The sequence below is a fragment of the Lepus europaeus genome, chromosome 4, assembly GCF_033115175.1.
Source record: "Lepus europaeus isolate LE1 chromosome 4, mLepTim1.pri, whole genome shotgun sequence".
NCBI lineage: Eukaryota > Metazoa > Chordata > Mammalia > Lagomorpha > Leporidae > Lepus > Lepus europaeus.
Window position 1 is genome coordinate 97435677 of NC_084830.1, and position 20868 is coordinate 97456544.

The 20868-nt window shown below is 39.0% G+C and overlaps 1 protein-coding gene across 5 annotated transcripts in view; it reads right to left on the minus strand.

Annotated features, from left to right (window-relative positions):
• The window catches only part of SPIDR (scaffold protein involved in DNA repair), a 455986-nt gene that overhangs the window by 129235 nt on the left and 305883 nt on the right, over positions 1-20868 (minus strand). For all 5 annotated transcript variants that reach the window (XM_062188525.1, XM_062188523.1, XM_062188524.1 and 2 more), the window contains 2 exons: positions 19048-19243; positions 17192-17442 (listed from right to left, as the gene is read on the minus strand). In XM_062188525.1, the coding sequence (XP_062044509.1) occupies positions 17192-17442; positions 19048-19243 (447 nt within the window). The remainder of the gene's footprint in view (positions 1-17191; positions 17443-19047; positions 19244-20868) is intronic.

Consider the following 20868-nt stretch of genomic DNA (forward strand, 5'->3'; position numbering starts at 1 on the left):
GGATGGAAAATGAATCAATATTCTGCCATCTGGAAGAGAAGAAATGATATGTACACAAAGACATAATATAGTTGCAAGTGGTACACATTTAACTGAAATATATTTGAGGCCTCATATAAAGTTGCCCCAGTATTTGCAGAAAATGCAATAAATACTATTACACCAATACAACTAAACTTACCCACAAAGAAGGCTCAACCTACAATGTGGGGCCGTATACAAAATGAATCACAGACCTAAATATAAGAGCAAAAAATGTGGCCAGCGCCACGGCTCAATAGGCTAATCCTCCGCCTGTGGCGCTGGCACACCAGGTTCTACTCCCGGTAGGGGCACTGGATTCTGTCCTGGTTGCTCCTCTTCTAGGCCAGCTCTCTGCTGTGGCCCGGGAGCGCAGTGGAGGATGGCCCAAGTCCTTGGGCCCTGTACCCGCATGGGAGACCAGGAGAAGCACCTGGCTCCTGGCTTCGGATCAGCGTGGTGCACCAGTCGCAGTGTGCCGGCTAAAGTGGCCATTGCGGGGTGAACCAACGGCAAAGGAAGACCTTTCTCTCTCTCTCTCTCACTGTCCACTCTGCCTGTCAAAAAAAAAAAAAAAAAAAAAAAGGGCAAAAAATGTAAAACTTTTAGAAGAAAGTTTTTATAACTTTGGATTAGGGAGTGGTTTCTTAGATACAACAAGGAAAGCAAAAGCAATGGTAACAACAAAAGATAAATTGGGTGGTATCAAATTATAAACCTTTGTGTTTCAAAGTACATTATCAAAAAAGTGAATAAAGTCCCATAATAGGAAAAAACATTTGAATTATCTTAATTCCATTTTCCTTTGATTTTCTGAATCTCCCTCATATTTCTCCAAAGAAGACATACAAGCAAGAAGCACATGAAGACACTCAGTGTCATTAGCCATCAGGAAAAAGCAAACCAAAGTCATAGTGAGGTATCACTTCATACATACTTGGACAGTTGAAATGAAAAAAAGTTTTATTGAGGATATTGAGAAATTGGAACCTCATACATTCATGTTAGGAATATGAAATGTTACAGCCACGTTACAAAACAATCTGGCAGTTCCTCAAATAATTAAACATAGGTATCATATGACACAGGAATTCTGCCCCTAGATAAATGTCCAATAGAACTGAAAATGTGTCCACACAAATAAAAACACGAATGTTCACAATAACACTTCTCATAATTAGCCAAAGAATGGAAAGAGCCCAGATATATACTAACTGATAAAGACATAAATGAAATATGCTATATCCATATAATAGATTATTATATTTGGTAAAAAATGAAGTACTGATGTATGTCACACTATGGATAACTTTGAAAATAATACTCTAATTGAAAGGAGTCAGTCACAAAAAACCACAAATTACATGACTCCATTTGTATGAAATGTACAGTATATGCAAATATGTGGAAATAAAAAGTAGATTAGTGTTTACCAGGGGCTAAGAAGAATGTATGGGATTTCTTTTTGAGGTAAAAAAAAAAGTGTCCTAATATTAAAAATTATGATTATGACCACAACTCTATAAATATAATAAAAAAGATGAATTTTATGTGGTGTGAGTGACACATCAATAAAACTCTTTAAAACATGGGGGATGTGGAGCTGGCGCCGTGGCTCAGTAGGCTAATCCTCCGCCTTGCGGTGCCGGCACACTGGGTTCTAGTCCTGGTCGGGGCACCAGATTCTGTCCCGGTTGCCCCTCTTCCAGGCCAGCTCTCTGCTGTGGCCCGGGGAGTGCAGTGGAGGATGGCCCAAGTCCTTGGGCCCTGCACCCGCATGGGAGACCAGGATAAGCACCTGGCTCCTGCCATCGGATCAGCGTGGTGCGCCGGCCACGGCAGCCATTGGAGGGTGAACCAACGGCAAAGGAAGACCTTTCTCTCTCTCTCTCTCTCTCTCACTGTCCACTCTGCATGTCAAAAACAAACAAACAAACAAAAAAACCAAAACAAAACATGGGGGATGTAGAGGGATAAGATAGATTGCATCAACTTCCTCTTCAGTCAAGTTTCAACTTCTAGATATCTGTGTGCACACCAAAGAACAATAAATATTAGACCTGTAAATTGATAGCATCTGATAGTATTTAACACTTCACAACAAGTCAGAATATGAACAGGGACAATGGTGAAGAATAGAAAAGACTGTGGATGTCCATTAATAGAATTAGCAGTAGACAAAGTTGAGAAGAAATGGGGCCAAATGACCCTGTGAGATGTCAAGACCACCAGGAATTGTTTTAGAGCAGAAATAAGAAAAAGTTCAAAAGGTAAGCAACTGAGATTGAAAAGTTTATTTAGGATTAATGAACAAAGAGCTAATATTAAGAGATTATTAGAATTTATTGAGAGAACAGGTAAGAAAATTAGACAAGGCTATGACACCAAAGGTGTATATAAAACAGAATCTCACTTTAAAATAACTCAAATCACAATAAAAATACTCAAATCATTCAAAATGAGCAAATTCAATTTTTCTGCAACACGAAGAAGCAAAAAAGTTCATAATAAAGAAAATAGGCATGACAATAACTACTTTATGAGAATGTGATGCTAAGCAGGTCAATGAATGAAATCATCCCATAGACTCTGGTAGTATGTGGGCGTATACAAAAGAACAGATGAAACTATCATGCGTGATGGGAAGTTGTCATCTTTCCTTTGGGTTCTTTAATCAAGGGCAGGAATGTGTCACTTCTAGAGAAGGAATTCCATGCCTTCCTGTATCAAAACAGCATATTACCTAAAAGTAAAGGTTCACAGCAGGGAGAGCATTGTACCCACCAGCGGACATGGCTGAGGACTCAATGTGCCACAGCTGAGTGCCTAAAAGAATCCAGGAAGTTTGACACAAGTCTTTCTCCACTGTCTAAACATACACAAAGGGCAATCTCTCTCTCTCTCTCTCTTTTTTTAAACTTTTATTTAATGAATATAAATTTCCAAAGTACAGCTTATGGATTACAATGCCCCCCCCCCATAACTTCCCTCCCACCCGCAACCCTCCCCTTTCCCGCTCCCTCTCCCCTTCCATTCACATCAAGATTCATTTTCAATTCTCTTTATATACAGAAGATCAGTTTAGTATATATTAAGTAAAGATTTCAACAGTTTGCCCTCACATAGCTGCACAAAGTGAAAAATACTGTTGGAGTACTAGTTATAGTATTAAATCACAATGTACAGCACATTAAGGACAGAGATCCTACATGATTTTTTTTTAAAAATTGATTAATTTTCTATGCAATTTCCAATTTAACACCAAGGTTTTTTTTTTTCATTTTCAATTATCTTTATATACAAAAGATCGATTCAGTATATACTAAGTAAAGATTTCATCAGTTTGCACCCACACAGAAACACAAAAGTGTAAAAATACTGTTTCAGTACTAGTTATAGCATTACTTCACATTGGACAACCCATTAAGGACAGATCCCACATGGGACGTAAGTACACAGTGACTCCTGATGTTGATTTAACAATCTGACACTCTTGTTTATGGCGTCAGTAATCTCTCTAGGTTCTAGTCATGAGTTGCCAAGGCTATGGAAGCCTTTAGGGTTCGCCGACTTCGATCTTATTTCGACAGGGTCATAGTCAAAGTGGAAGTTCTCTCCTCCCTTCAGAGAAAGGTACCTCCTTCTTTGATGGCCCCGTTCTTTCCACTGGGATCTCACTCGCAGAGATCTTTCATTTAGGTCTTTTTTTTTTTTTTCTTTTTCCAGAGTGTCTTGGCTTTCCATGCCTAAAATACTCTCATGGGCTCTTCAGCCAGATCCAAATGCCTTAAGGGCTGATTCTGAGGCCAGAGTATTGTTTAGGACATCTGCCATTCTATGAGTCTGCTGTGTCTCCCACTTTCCATGTTGGATCCTTCTCTCCCTTTTTGATTCTATCAGTTAGTATTAGCAGACACTAGTCTTGTTTATGTGATCCCTTTGACTCTTAGACCTATCATTGTGATCAACTATGAACTGAAATTGATCACTTGGACTAGTGAGATGGCATTGGTACATGCCACCTTGATGGGATTGTATTGGAATCCCCTGGCATGTTTCTAACTCCATCATTTGAGGCAAGTCCGATTGAGCATGTCCCAAATTGTACATCTCCTCCATCTCTTTTTCCCACTCTTATATTTAACAGGGATCACTTTTCAGTTAAAATTTAAACACCTAAGAATAATTGTGTGTTAATTACAGAGTTCAACCACTAGTACTAGAACAAAAAAATACTAAAATGGATAAAGTATTACATTGTACAACAACAGTCAGCACAAGAGCTGATCAAGCCACTGTTTCTCATAGTGTCCATTTCACTTCAACAGGTTTCCTCACAATGGGCAATCTCTAATCATCACATCCCCTACTTATTAGTTCACACTCCTCACTCTGCTTTAATACTGGATCAGCTTCACTATTAAGAGTCAGGGATGGAGGCCAGCGCTGTGGCACAGTAGGCTAACTCTGCCTGTGGCACCGGCAAACCATATGGGCACTGGTTCTAGTCCTCGTCTGCTCCTCTTCTGATACAGCTCTCTGCTATGGCCTGGGAAAGCAACAGAAGATGGCCCAAGTGCTTGGGCCTCTGCACCCACATGGGAGACCCAGAAGAAGTTACTGGCTCTTGGCTTCAGATGGGCCCAGCTATGGCCCTTGTGGCCATTTGAGGAGTGAATCAAAGGATGGAAGACTTTCCTGTCTCTCCCTCTCTCTGTAACTCTACCTCTCAAATAAATAAATAAAATCTTAAAAAAAAAAACAAAAACAGAAAAAAAAACCAAGAGTCAGGGATGAAGGCCGGTGTGGTGGAGTAGCAGGTAAAGGTGCCATCTGAGATGCCAGCATCCCATATGGGCACCAATTCATGTTCCAGCTGCTCCACTTACCATACAGCTCCCTGCAAATGGCCTGGGAAAAGCAGAAGATGGTCCAAATGCTTTGGCCCCTCCACCCAAGTAAGAGACCTGGATGAAGCTTCTGGCTTTGGCTTGGTCCAATCCTGGCTGCTGCAACCATCTGGAGAGTGAATCAGTGCATAGAAGATCTCTGTCTGTCTCTGTAACTCTGATTTTCAAATAAATAAATAAAAAAAAATCTTAAAGAGTTGGAGATGTCTTTGTTTAAGGTTCAGGCAATTACAGAGCAACCATAACTAGTAGTACCAGCCAATAACTCTACCCAGCATTAGGGCAGTTTTCTGCAACATGTTTATGCAGAGGTGCTCAAATTTCTGTCTTGTCTGACTTTACACAAATATTTATTTTCTAAAGTAAATGGCCAACAACTTGATGGGAGTGATGAGGGGTGGAGGGTGGGGGAAGGTGGCCAAAAGCACAGAAGTGCAAATGAATTCCAAGTAAGCCTCTTCAGCAGATGAGGACAGATTCAACACTAATACTGAATGCTGGTTTATAATGTGATGTCTCTTCTTTGCTTATTTTAGGATTCTATTATTGTAATGAGGTTATTTATTGACATTTTACAGTTTTCAGTGTTTGGGTTGCTTTTATTTTTTAAATGTTTCACTTTGTAAATTTTTATTTATTTTCATTGTATTCGAAAGAGACACACATATACAAAGAGGGAGAGAGGGAGAAAGGGCAGGAGGGAGAGAAAAAGAGAGAGAGAGAACAATCTCCTAATGTGTGCAACAGTCAGGGCCAGTCCAAAGCCAGGAACCTAGAATTCTATCTGGTTCCCCCAAAAGTGGCGTGGATTCATCCATCTGGGCCATTACCTGCTCCCTGGGTGCACATCAGAAGTAAGTGGGTCTGGACGTTGACTAGTCAGGACTCAAACCAGGCACTCCAACATGGGATGTGGGTGTCCCAAGTGACATCTTTTTTTTTTTTTTAACTTTTATTTAATGAATATAAATTTCCAATGTACAGCTTATGGATTACAATGGCTTCCCCCTCCCATAAAATTCCTCCCACCCGCAACTCTCCCCTCTCCCGCTCCCTCTCCTCTTCCATTCACATCAAGATTCATTTTCAATTCTCTTTATATACAGAAAATCAGTTTAGTATATATTAAGTAAGGATTTCAACAGTTTGCACCCACAAAGAAACACAAAGTGAAATATACTGTTTGAGTACTAGTTATAGCATTAAATCAAAATGCACAGCACATTAAGGACAGAGATCCCACATGAGGAGTAAGTGCACAGTGACTCCTACCGTTGACCCAACAAATTGACATTCTAGTTTATGGTGCCAGTAACCACCCTAGGCTCTCGTCGTGAGTTGCCAAGGCTATGGAAGCCTTCCAAGTTCGCCACCTCTGATCATATTTAGACAAGGTCATAAAAGACAGGGTGAGGATGGTAACCAATGATCCTAAGAGTGGCATTAACCAGGTCTGAACAATTATACAGCATTAAGTGGGGAAGAGGACCATCAGTACACACAGGTTGGGAGTAGAGCCATTGGTGGTAGAGTAGAAGTTATGATTACAAAGGAATGAGGCCCAAGTGTGCTAGACAGGGTCTAGAACAAAGGACAGAGTCATTATTAGAGGAGCTAAGAAAGGTGCTGTCTAAGCTACAATTAAGTTTTCTGATTGAGAGGCAAATAGAACCTGACAGAAGGGGCCTGGTAATAATCTGGTGGGCTTTAGGCCTTGTAAGTTAAGAGGCCCAGGCCTATCTATCTCTTCACATGGGGTACATCCTAAGGGAGGTGTGAACCACCTGAGGGAAGGCACCCTGTTGACTTTCATTACTTGGCTGGCCTGGGAGGAGAGCTGGCCAGGCAAAGGCAGGGGGCATCTCTAACAAGAAATTTACAGTTCTGCCTGCAATGTTGCTGACCCTGCTTGGCTGTCCCCTCAGCTGCAGGGGTCACTTTGGAAGTTGGGCTGAGTGAAGGGCTTTTCAGTTTAGAGCAGGTCCATTTCTAGTGATCCAACTCTTGGCAGAGCTGCCAGGGCTCTTCACAAGCTGACTTCTACTGAAGCCCAGGCTTACCACATTGAAAGCCATTGCAGTGGAATGGCCTGTTGGGTCTCCTTGAGGGCAGATCACTGTACAGATCAGCCATTAATAGGCCTGCCACCCATTGCTTCTGATGCCTAGCTTTCTTTTCCTCCTGGTTTTTGTTAAAGCAGACCAGAGGATGCAAGTCAAGGGAGTGCCCAAGTCCCATCTCTAATCTTCGGTGGCCTGAACTACAAGTCTATAGTCACAGGCATGTTCTGTAGTAGTTTTTCTAAGGTAGACAATGCCCATGAGGAAAATTATATTCTCACTTTAAAACTTTCTTTCCCTTTGGTCTGAAAGGGAGGTTTTTTCTACTTACTGTTTACTTCGCTAATGGCGAAGTATATCTAGCTATGAGATTATCTAGCTATGAGGTTTTTTCTACTTACTGTTTACTTCGCTAATGGCGAAGTATATCTAGCTATGAGATTATAATTTAAGCTCTTATTTTGGCTATGCTATTACAGAAAAATGTTAGCCATCTCTTTTATAAGGTCTAAAGATTATATTGTGCGTCCTACAGATTCCTTCATAATAGAATTAGTTTCCTACCTTGAAGAGAATAGAGAAATGAAAGAACAAGTTGGGCTTAGAATAGAGAAATGAGGGAGCAAAGTCCTAGATCGCTTGCTGACAATAGCAATACTACATGAATACTTAGCAAACAGTTTCAACCATTAGATAACAACTTAAGAAAACATTTACCAGAAGGTCCAATGCCTTCTACAAATTTTAAGAATCATGTATTTGGAAGTGACATCTTAACTGCTGTGCCAAGCCCCTACCCTGTGCTTACTTTTTAAAGACTTAGTGAGGTATTCTTTATTGAACACTTATTACATTAGAAGCATCATGCTAAATACTTTACATACATAATCCCAACACATCGTTACTATGAGTCTGGATTATGGTAATACATTATGATTCCAGTTTTACAGATAAGGATATACCCCAAGTCTCCAGGCTAAGGGGCAGAGTCAGCATTGCACTCAGGCCAGCCTGATCTGATATCAGACCTTTTGTTCCTTTCATTGAACAGTTTACTTCAATGTACTTTTTTTTTGACAGGCAGAGTGGACAGTGAGAGAGAGAGACAGAGAAAAAGGTCTTCCTTTGCCGTTGGTTCACCCTCCAATGGCCGCCGTGGCCGGTGCGCTGCGGCTGGTGCACCGCGCTGATCCAAAGCCAGGAGCCAGGTGCTTATCCTGGTCTCCCATGCGGGTGCAGGGGCCCAAGCACTTGGGCCATCTGCTGCTGCTTTACCAGGCTGTAGCAGAGAGCTTGATTAGAAGAGGGGCAGCCAGGACTAGAACTGGTGCTCATAGGGGATGCCGGTGCCACAGGCGGAGGATTAACCCACTGCGCCATGGTGCCAGCCCTGAAAACCCCCAAATATCTATCTCCAATCTAAAATCCTTCTCTGAGTATAAGACTTATATGTTCAGCTTTTCCACATGCCACCTCTTCTTGAATATCTCAGGAATCTCAAACTAAACAGGTTAATTCTCAAGCTTCCCCCCAAACCTGCTGTCATACCAGGGTTCTCATTTCAGAAAATGGCCCACTAGTCCACCAAGGAACTCAGCTGAGGAACATTCTTGGTATTTCCTTCCACTTTATTTCCCATACATGCTCTAGCCTCCACCAACTCATTTCACATGATTAGATATGCATGTTTTTCATCTCCCTATGAGACTCAGGACCCTTCCAGGCATCCCTGACCTGTGCCACAGCAATGGACGCTTCTACCATGTTCCTGCCAGACACACTTATTTTCCCAAACCACTTTCCATCTGACAGTTATTGCAACAGAGCCACTTTATTCGTGGGCAAGTGGGCATCACAGCAAGTATCACTGCTCCTGAACATGACTTATGAGGTTGTAAGAGGTCTGCTTGTCTGTGCTCTCTGCTGACCATACTGGCTTCTCCCTCAGAGCCTACAAAGGCATCTTCTTTTCTATGTGCAATTCTCTTTCATCTGCTCTTTATCTGACCAACACCTCATTATCTTTCAGGTGTCAAACAGTGCTGCCTTAGAATACCCATCCTTGACTCCTCTAAACTAAATTCTGTTCATTTGCCACAGTATGCACCCCCACTCCCCTTTTCTCACCAGGGCACTTATGACAAGTTATATCCATAAAGATGTCTGTTTTTCATGATGTTGTGTGCGACCCCTCCCCTGATCTCATGATAATGCTTCACAATTATGAATGTAATGTTTTGTTTTAGGACCCAACTCAGGCATTTCTAAGAGATGAAATTAAATTACTGGCCCCTAAGTTAAACATTCCAAGGACAAAGAAAGATAATGTTTCAGCAGGGGAAAAAGGAAGGTGCTAATAGAAATCAGCAGGATCTTGGAATTTGGTAATAATGGTCTAGACCCACTCCAGTAGGACACAGAGAGGCATTAGAGAATTCACTTACTCTTTATTTTGGCCTCAATTTCCACTACAAATTATCTCTAAGGGTTCTCTTTCTGTCAGAGAGAGAAAGAGAAAGAAACCCATGACTTCATTAGTCATGCTTTAATAATCAACATGTAGTAGATCAGAACAGATTGTCTTGCCTGGTGGTTAGGGAGTGTGACCTTTGATTTCAGTCATTTGTAAAACGTGGGCTTGTGTTGGTTACTCTGACCTACAATACCTTGAGAAACCTCATAGAAGTATTTTCATTAATAGTTGGGAGTTGAATGAAGTCATCCAGAACAATGGACAGGAGACTCTTATAGTATTTCTGAAATCTAAAGTACGTTTTTGATAATGTTTCATAACTCAGAAGATATAAGTTCACTGACAGATCTTTAGGTAAAGTAGTTTATGGTGAGACCTCAAGAAAAGCCATTCTGAATGGCTTTTCATTCTTTCATAATCCATTCATTATAATTAAAGATTTTTCTTATAATCAACAAATGGTTGAATCATACCTTCTTGCCCTGACTAGGGTAGAAATTGCCACCTTTCAAATGGAGTAAGTAATGTATGTATATTGAGTGCAATTATTAATATATCTGTATTTAAATCTCCTAATTAAGCTGTTTTATTTGTTTACTCTCTATTTTTTGGTCTTCTAGTCCTTTGTCCCAAGGAGACCAGACTTACACTGCCTTTAGTGGAAAGAGGTCACTGCTTATGCAGTTCTCCTCTGCTGATGAGTCTGTCAAAGATACACCCAAATGTGTCCCACAATGTATCCCACCAAAGTTATCTGTGAACAGAAAGTTGACTACAGAAATAACAAGTAGTAAAGAATGGAATTGTCTAGGCTATTTGTCTACATCTTCTAACAATATTTTATCTTCGATATGTGTCGCATGTGTATGTATAAAAAGCCTACATCAGAAAGCACATTGTTAGCGAGTAGGCATTTAGCCTAGCAGTTAAGAGGCCCAGGTACCACATCAGAGTGCCTGTGTTCAGCTTCTGCTTCTGGCTTTTGTCCAGTGCAGAACAGAAGGCAGTGGAAATGGCTCAAGTAACTGGGTTACTGTGATTATATAGGAGGCCTAGATTGAGTTTTGTGCTCCCAGATTTGACCTGGCACAGCTCTGGTTGTTGTGGGCATTTAGGAAATGAATTGGCAGATGTGAGCTCTGTCTGTATGTTTCTCACATAAACAGATACATGGGTAGAAAGATAGATGAATGTAATGAAGAAAGTATATTGCTCAATGTGTCTCTAAGGCAGATACTTTAATAAACTTTTCATTCTCTCTCTCTCTCTCTATATATATATATGCACACACATAGGCAAAGAACTAGTAGTGGGTAAAGTACAATTCTACTTCATTCATTCTTTTTTTTTTTTTTTTTTAATTTTTGACAGGCAGAGTGGATAGTGAGAGAGAGAGACAGAGAGAAAGGTCTTCCTTTGCTGTTGGTTCACCCTCCAATGGCCGCCGCAGCTGGCGCGCTGCAGCTGGTGCACCGCGCTGATCCGATGGCAGGAGCCAGGTGCTTCTCCTGGTCTCCCATGGGGTGCAGGGCCCAAGGACTTGGGCCATCCTCCACTGCACTCCCTGGCCACAGCAGAGAGCTGGCCTGGAAGAGGGGCAACCGGGACAGAATCCGGTGTCCCGACCGGGACTAGAACCTGGTGTGCCAGCGCCGCTAGGCGGAGGATTAGCCTATTGAGCCGCGGCGCCGGCCCCATTCATTCTTTCATTTATTTTTTTGAAAGGTACAGTGAGAGTGACAGTGAGAGCAAGTGATGGATGTTCCATCTGCTTTTCATTCCCCAGATGGTCCCATCAGCCATGTTTGGACCAGACTGAAGCCAAGAGATTCTATCCTGGTCTCCAACACTGGCCATCTTCTGCTGCATACCTAAGTGCATTCCTGGTATGTGATGCTGGCATTGCAAACAGCTGCTTAACCTGATGAGCCACAATGCTAACTATGTAATTCTACTTCTATATTAACCTGATTTCTAAACTGAAGACCCTGTTTATTATCACAGCAAATGAATCAAGAAAATATTAATGATCATTCTCTTACCCAAAAGACATTTCCTGTCCAAACCTGAGGTCAGATGGTATTGTTCTGTCTTCACAGGTTCATTAACTTACAAAGTTCAGCCAGATCTCCTTGGGGTGAGGCACTTGCCCGACTGAGGCCAGAGAAACCTGATTCCTGGGTCATCCTTAATCCAAACACAGCTTGGTTCTAACTCAACGTTCTCCCTTTTATCTTGCCTCCAATAGTTTCTGCAACTTTGCCCTTTTAGTATTCTATATTCCATTATGTTTTTCCTTTTGTCCACTTATAAAAATATCAGCAAGAGAAAATCTGAGGCTTGTGTTTACTCATCTGCAAAATGGGAATATTATTCCCTAGTCTCAGGGCTATTATAATGTCATATGTGCTACAAGAAATGTACCATACAAGAGGGGACAAGATTCACTGCCTCATCCACAAAGAAAAATCCAAGCAACAGGTAGATGGATTAAAAAACAAGACCCAGCAATATACCACCTGCAAGAATTTCACTTCATTAGTAAAGACACACACAGCTGAAAGTGAAAGGGTGTGAAAAAAGATATTTCATGGAAGCAGAAACCAAAAGAAAACAGGAATAGGCATACTTATATCAGACAAAACAGACTTTAAGACAAAAACTATAATAAGGGACAATAAAGGTCACTATGTTACAATCAGGAGATCACTTCAACAAGATGATATGACCATAGTATACGTATATGGACCTAAGAAAGCCCTTCATTTTATAAAACAAATGTTATTAGATATAAAGAGAAAAATAAGCTCCAATATAATACTACTAAAGAACTTCAATATCCTATTATTCACTAATGTTCATATCTAAACAGAAATATCAACAAAAAAAAAAATCAAGAGTTAAACTATACAATAGACCAAACAGACTTAACACAATGATGGAATATTCTATTCCACTGCTGCAGAATACGCATTCTTTTTCTCAGTATATAGCATATTCTCTGGGATAGACCATATACTAGGTCACAAAACTAGATCTCATCAAATACAAATTTAGGCAGTCCATATCTTTTGAGAATTTAATTCATTTACATTCCAGATTATTGATAAATAATGACTTAGTCCTGTCATTTTCTCTTTAAAATTTCTTTGGTTTGTTTTGAATATCCTTTGTTCTTTTTCTAATGGGTTTTATACTTTTACACATTTTTGTAATGGAAGTTATCCTTCTTTCTTTGTATATGTAGTATATTCTTAAGCATCACTTCTTAAGTGATGAAGTCATTTCCTTTAGTCTTCATTTTTTATTTATGAAAGATCGCTTCCCTGGGAGAAGTATTCTGGGTTAGCATTTTTTTCCCTTTCCAGAATGTAGAATATACCTTTCCATTTCCTCCTGGCCTGTAAGTTTTGGATAAAAAAATCTGTTAATTTAATGGGAATTGCCCAAAAGTCCCTGGCACTTTTCTTTCCCAAATTTTAGAATTCTTTCTTTGTGCTGTTTTGAAAGTTTGATTGTGATGTGTCTTGGAGAAGTTATTTTCTGTTCATGTCTATTTAGGGTTCAATGGGCTTCCAGTCCTTGGATATTCGTATCTTTCTCCAGATTGGGGAAGTTTTCAACTATATTTCATTGAACAGGTTTTCTAGGCCAATTCTCATTCATTATCATGCACTGATTTCCTAGCTTTGTTTAACTGTCTGTATTCTCTTACATCTTTTAGAATCCTTATAATTATTCTTTTAAATTCTTCATCAGGAATTTCATCAATTTCCCCTTCTTCACAATCTGATATCAAAGCATTACTGTGTTCTTTGTGGAGTCTTACTGACCTGCTTTTTCATACTTCCTATGTATGCTACATGGTCAAAGGGAGCCCATCTGATATCTCTACAGTGAAAATTACAAAACAACCAAAAAATTGAATAAAACAGGGGAAAAAATGGAAAGACCTTTCATGTTCATGGATTAGAAGAATTAATATTATTAAAATGTCCATACTATCAGGAGTCACTGTGTACTTACGTCCCATGTGGGATCTGTCCTTAATAGGTTGTCCAAGGTGAAGTAATGATATAGCTAATACTGAAACAGTATTTTTACACTTTGTGGTTATGTGTGGGTGCAAACTGATGAAATCTTTACTTAGTATATATTGAAGCGATCTTCTGTATATAAAGATAATTGAAAATAAAAAAAAAAAACCCCTTGGTGTTAAATTGGAAATTACATAGAAAAGTAATCAATCTTTTTAAAAAAATATCATGCAGGATCTCTGTCATTAATGTGCTGTACACTGTTATTTAATGCTATAACTAGTAATCCAACAGTATTTTTTCACTTTGTGTTGCTATGTGAGGGCAAACTGTTGAAATCTTTATATATACTAAACTGATTTTCTGTATATAAAGAGAATTGAAAATGAATCTTGATGTGAATGGAAGGGGAGAGGGAGTGGGAAAGGGGAGGGTTACGGGTGGGGGGGAGTTGTGGGGGGGGAGCCTTTGTAATCCATAAGCTGTACTTTGGAAATTTATATTCATTAAATAAAAAAAAATAAAATGTCCATACTATCAAAAGCAATTAGCAGTCAATGCAATCATCATCAAAATATTAATGACACTGCTTACAGAATTAGAAAAAAATCTTAAGATTCTTATGGAAATACAAGAGATTCCAAATAGCCAAAGCAATATTTAACAATAAGAACAAAGCTGGTGGCATCATAATACCAGATTTCATGACATAGAGCTGCTGTAACCAAACCAGAATATGTGGTACTGGCATAAAAATAGACACAAAGACCAATGGAACAGGAATAGAAACTCCCAAAATAAACACACATCTATAGCCAATGCCAACTTATCTGACAAAGGTGGCGAAGGTACTCTCTGGAGAAGGAACCATCTAAATGGAATTTGGAAATCAGATTTCCACATGCACAAGTATAAAAATAAGCTAAAAATGGATCAAAAATTTAACACCTGAAACTCTGAAACTACTCGAAGAAAACATAAGCAATGTCTTTTTGCATAAGAACCGAAAACATAGGCAACATAAGCAAAAGTAGATAAATGGAATTTTTATCCGATTAGAAAGTTCCTGTATAGTGAAGAGGCAATCACAATAGTGAAGAGATACCCAAAAGAATGGGAGAAATATTTACAATGATGCTTCTGATAAAGGATTAAAATCAGGTACATATAAAAAACTAAAAAAATTCAACAAAACAATTCAGTTAAGAAATGTATAAAGGGTCCAAATAGATATTTTTCAGAAGACATATCAACAAACACATGAAAACATACTCAGTCTCACTAGTCATCAGGGAAATGTAAACAAAAACAACAAATGAAGTATTATTCACTCTAATTAGAATGGCTATTATTAAAAAGATGAAAAATAACAAATATTGGTGAGAATGTGAAAGAAAAGAAACCCTAATACACTGTTGTTGCGGATGCAGATTAGTACAGCCATGCCAGAGAACAGTATGGAGGTTCCTCAAAAAACTACAAATAAATCTACCAAATGACCAAGCTATTCCACTTGTGGTAAAACATCCAAAAAAAAAGAAATGAGCATATGAAAGAGACTCTCACATATACTGCAGCCTTATTCACAATTTCTGAGATATGGATCAACCTAGATATCCATCAATGGATGAATGAAGAAACTGTGATAAACATATAGCAAGGAATATTAGTCATAAAAAAATAAACCCAGATATCTGCAATAAAATGGTTGGAATTAGAGAATCTAAGTTAGTAATTGCTAGAGACAGAGTGATAAGGGTACGTTGGATAATGGGTACTAAAACATATTGAAGTAAGAGTCAACACGTTCTGGTATTCCATAGAACAGTAGGAAATCTATGGTCTGTAATAAGGGAAATTGAAGGAGTAATTTTTCCCATGATTGATTTTTTCTATATATATCTATTGAAATATTACATTATATTCCATAAATTATAAAGGTATTTCACATCAATCCAAAATTACATTAGCTATTAATGCAATTAATAAAACAGGGATATACTACACATTATATCTAAATATTATATAGTCACTGTATCTGAATAATTGATTGTTGTTTTTTTATATTTGTTCCTGCTCCTCTTTTAATCTACCACAAGCATATTCTCATGTGATATGTCACAGTTTATATTCAAAGGCACAAATCCAAAGCACGCCCAATGTTGATCATTGACAGCAGTTCACCACACTTTAGCTTCCAATTTTTTTCTCTTTGTTCAACAGGTAAAACAAGTTCCACTGAAGGACCTGGGGGACAGCCTTCAAGATGTGCACTGTGATTACTCATAATGAAGTCAGTGCAGTGTCAGTTTCATAATATTTTCTCCTCACAATGACTCAGTCCTGACTATGACCCTGTCCTGGGAATGTATAGTTTGTGTGCTACGCTGGGGTAGATTTACCAAGATCCTCAATGCCAAGTTTACTAGTCTTCCCATTTCCAAAGGTTAACACTAGATCATTCTATGAAAAACACAAGGAAAATAAACATCTATGTCTAAAACTGTCTCAGCTAATTCCATTTAAATCTACCAAAGATTTAACTCAAGGGTACAATATAGTCTACAACTGCAAGCCATGTTAAAGATTTTCAAACTGATTTCATTCATTACAAGCCAAAGAAAGGTATTTTTTTTCTTTCTGTAATTCCAAAAGAAATATTCTCTGGCTCTTGATCTCAAGGGTATTTTTTAAAATTCATACTAGTTTCAAACAATGTGTTATTTATTTGAAGATGATTCATAATTAACATAAAGTTTCCTGTTGTTTCTTTTGAATGGCATCAGAAGACATCAAGATGACTATTAACTATTGTTTCTTCAATATGTGTTTTCTTATTAAAGTAGATAGAAAAAGTGATTGATTTGATCAAGTGGCACCTATACTTTCAATTTCTATTCTGCTACAAATTTGTCTTACTGCCTTAATGGCAACATATCATCAGGTAGATAACTTCAAAGAGTTATGCCAAAGTTCTGACAAAATATATCAGCTCCTCAGTCAATGATGTGTTTATTGGAATTTAAAAAAACACAAAACCTGATGGCTTAAATCCCAGTAGAAAAGAAGGTATCACCTCTATGGTTTATATGAGCAAAGCATTTTGAGTTATGGGTTTGGTCCTTGCTTGTGTAGCCATCTAGCTATACCATCAACCACAGTAACCATTAGTCACAGGTAGTTACTTAAAACATAGATAATTAAAATTTGATACAATTTAATATATAGTTCCTTAGTGGCACTAGTCATACTTCAAGGGCTCAACAACTACATGCAGACTGTCTGCAACAGCATGCTAAAAGCACCCAAATTTACAAACAAGTTATTTATTCAGAGTTTTAAGACATATACAACTTGATATTATAAGGTGTTTTAAGGTATAGCTAACCATGTCTTGGTTTTTCCAAAACAATAAAATATTTCTAATATTTGTATCACATATTCAATCACATGATCCATTAAAAGTAAAAGTAAATGCAACACATTTAATTTTAGTAGGTCTTTTTATATAAATATGTAAAAATCTTTTGTTATACTATGGACCCTAAATTTTGATGTGAGAAAAAGACAAACAAAACTAACCCATTAAATGGTAAATGAAGTTAACAAACTTCTCTGTGCAGAGGCCTCTACTTTCCCCAACATTCAACATAGGCGACTACCCATGCACAGCTGTATCTTGTTACTCACCGAGCTCCAGGCAGATCTATGAGTCCTGAGCTGCTGCCCTGCTGGCCCCAGGTGCTATCTCTGCCATGAAGAGTATAAACTCTCTGTACCACCACTCGGATGACCATTCCTGACCACATGGAGGCTCCCTGGCTTTCCACCATGTCCAGGAGAGAATCTCTTGGGGGAGCGCCAGCTGCAAGGTGCTGTTTTGCTTCTTCATGCTCATGGGTCCAGCCTGTGCCCATGGGGGTCACCCCACTACACATAACCTGGCCAAAACATGCAAAGAGAACAGTTTGAGTTTGATTTACAGCATGATGCACACCCAACAATGACATTCTTGGGCAATCTTGCAACATATTAGTGTTACACTGAAGGAATGATGAAGACAAACCGAAGAGTTTGCAGTGTAGGCCTTTGCATCCCCTAGGTAACTACCACTGCTAAGGAGGGAAGGTGAGCAACAGAACATAAACAATGCAGTATTTCCCATATTTCCCATTAGTGCAATACCAGACCAGCTTGCACAGATAGTTTGGAAACATACAGATAGTTCTTTTATTAAGATATCACAGGGTAATTTAATAAGCTTTTCTTTTCTGAGGTAACAATTCCAACAGTACAAACTAAAAATCAAAATAAAAGAATGACTAGGTTACTTAAAAAAATGGATGATGCTATTAGGTGCTTGTATGTACACTCTACTAGGCTAAACACTTGATATCCTCATGTGTCCTCCCAATAATTCTTCACAGTAATATTCACTCTCATAAGACAGTAACATTTCTGGAGAGCTTCCTATATTCCAGGCTTTGTTCTTTACTTATTGAGCAAATTTACCTTCATAACCAGTCAAGGAAGTAGGTAATATGTATCCTGCTCCCACTTTGCAAATCTGAAGATCAAGACACAGGAGCCTACAGATCTTGCCCACAGTCTCACAGCAGAACATCGGCTGAAGCAGAATTTGAACCAGGGCCTCTGGCTTCAAAGACCATCATGTACTCTATGCTATACTGCAGCTTCACGGCCATTGTCGTGAGACAAAAATATCTCATCAGGTTAACACATAATTGTTTACAACTATATATTAAAGCAACAATGCTCTTTGAGACATATTTTATGTTAAAAATAAATTGTTTGGAGAACACTCTTTTTCAAATAATCCTGCCTAGATACTTTTTTTGATGGGAAAGAATTTTTTTTTGCTTGATTATATAGGACAAAGCAGAATGAAGGTTTGCCTTCTTTCCTTTCTTACTTTCCCTCTGTCAATTTGTCATCTCAGCATTTATTCAGTGATGGTTCCTGTAACCCAATGACATTAAGGTCAGCACCCTGGCCACATAGACTATCAGAGCTGAGAGTGTCCCAAGGCACACATCATGCCCGCTGCAAGTGAATTTTAGTGGTTCCCCAAATTCGTTTTGTCAGATGAGTATGGTTCAGGGCCAGTAAAATTCCAAAAGGCAACCTCTAGTGTATAATTTCAAGCTTACACAGCTCTTTCTATCCCAAAGGATATAAATATTATAGAAAAGAAAAATATGATAAAAAAAGAGGGCTTAATACAGAATTCTTAGACAATTACAAGATGAGAACAGAGAAAATAAAAACTTTTACATATTTTTTAAAATTAGAATATTAAAATACATAATTAGGAAGATAAAATATTATAAAAGATCACAACTAAATGCTAAAATGCACTGTAATACCTTCAAGCCTAACAAGAATAATAAGTTGCCACAGCAGATATATTTGCTGTGTATTTGGAGGGAGACAAAAGATGAACATCTCCACCTACTCCAAAACGCTCACAAATTCAGTCATCAATATTATTATAAGTACATATCCCTAAGTCAGTAAGAGGTTACCTGGATTTCAGATGAATTGTCTGATAGATCTCTAATTCTATACATCTGGACCAAAGTGATGTTTCTTCTTGGAAGGGGTGTGTCTGGACAGTAAATTTCATGAGTTGTTTCTGAATCTTCTTTGGCAACAACTTTCTGACAAAAATAAGTATTCAGAATAATAGGGCAACTTCCATTTGGGATAGTAAGTTTTTGCCTGAAAGAGAAGAAATTCAGCAGTTTATTTGCAGTGTTGGATTCCCCTCCTATTCTTGCTAAATCAGAAACGTAAATTTCAATGATGTAGCTTCCTCAGAAAGTTAAGACCATGCCAGCCTGCTGAATGACAGCCACATCTATCAATGGACGGCAAATCCAGGCCAGCCTGCTGAGGGACAGCCACATCTAATGATGGATAGCTGTCCTTAGTGCTCAATTGTGACTGTGAATGAATCCAACTTTACTTTTCCAGTAAACGTCCAGTGCTAGCAAGGGATGTGAGAAGGCTGTCAGCTAAGTCCCTAGGCTTGGCTCCTTCAGTCCCTCCTAGACTGGTAGACAAGGACATCAGGACCCCTTGGGGGGAAACATAGACAATGAACAAGACTTAACAAGTATCAAACTAGTGCCCAAACAATGAAATAAATATTATCTACAAATAAACCCTCAGATACTTAGACAACTCTAGTCTTTCAAAGAACATGACATTAAATGCCAAAGGACTTCTAGCTTCCCTTCAAACTGATCCGAGTTGCTGCAAAGTCTAATATTTAAATACAAACAGTCTGTGAATAGAGTAGAAAATGTTTTTTGGATTCCTCTCAGTCTCCTGAAATGAGAAAACACTTTAATCTTAATGTGCTTAAACAGGAGACGCTGGTCAGGCATTTGGCTTTGCAGTTGAGATGCCATTTAGGATGCCAGCATTTTATTTGCAATGTTGGATTCCCCTCCTATTCTTGCCAGCATCTCACAAAGGAGTACCTGGGTTCAATCCTCAGCTCCGGATTCCAGTTTCCTACTAATGTAGATCGTGGGAGGCATTAGTGATGGATCAGGTAGTTGGCTTTCTATCACCTATGTGGGAAATTCAGATCAAGTTCCTTACTCTCAGCCCTAGTCCAGACCTGGCCATTGTGGGCATGTGATGAGTGAGCCAGTAGGTAGTAGTTCTCTCTGTCTCTCACTATCTCTTAAACAAACAAACCAAGAAACAGAGGAAAAACAAACTACAGCAATAACAAAACAGGAGGTACTGATGGTAACACCAAGAGAAAAATAGGACTTCTGACTCCAGAAGACTGGGGTAGATCTACTTTTCCCTATTCCTCTCTAAGTATAACTAAAAGGTCTGATACTCTACATAGAATAAACTCAAGAAGACATTGAAAGGTGAAGAATAGAAGTCACATTGTATAGGACCTAGGGACCTTAGGACCTGAGGAACAAACAGCAGCAAATCACTGAGATTTTGTTTTGCCTCAGATACCCCACATTGGAGCGTAAGAAACTGACAACCTGGAAACAGCAGCAGGTGCAGATGAAAACGGCTTGCTCTCTCCAACCAAAGAACTAAGGGAGAGGCAGCTCAGCAAGGCAAAACCTGTAGACAGAAACTGTTCTACTCTAGGCAAACACCACGCATCTCCATGCAGGCAACAAAGGCTGAGTAGGGAGACCGGGCTTCCACTCCTTTTTTTTGTTTGTTTTCTTTTTTAAAGTTTTTGTGTGTGTGTGTGTGTGTGTGTTTTGACAGGCAGAGGGGACAGAGAGAGAGACAGAGAAAGGTCTTCCTTTGCCATTGGTTCACCCTGCAATGGCTGCTGCGGTCGGCGCGCTGCA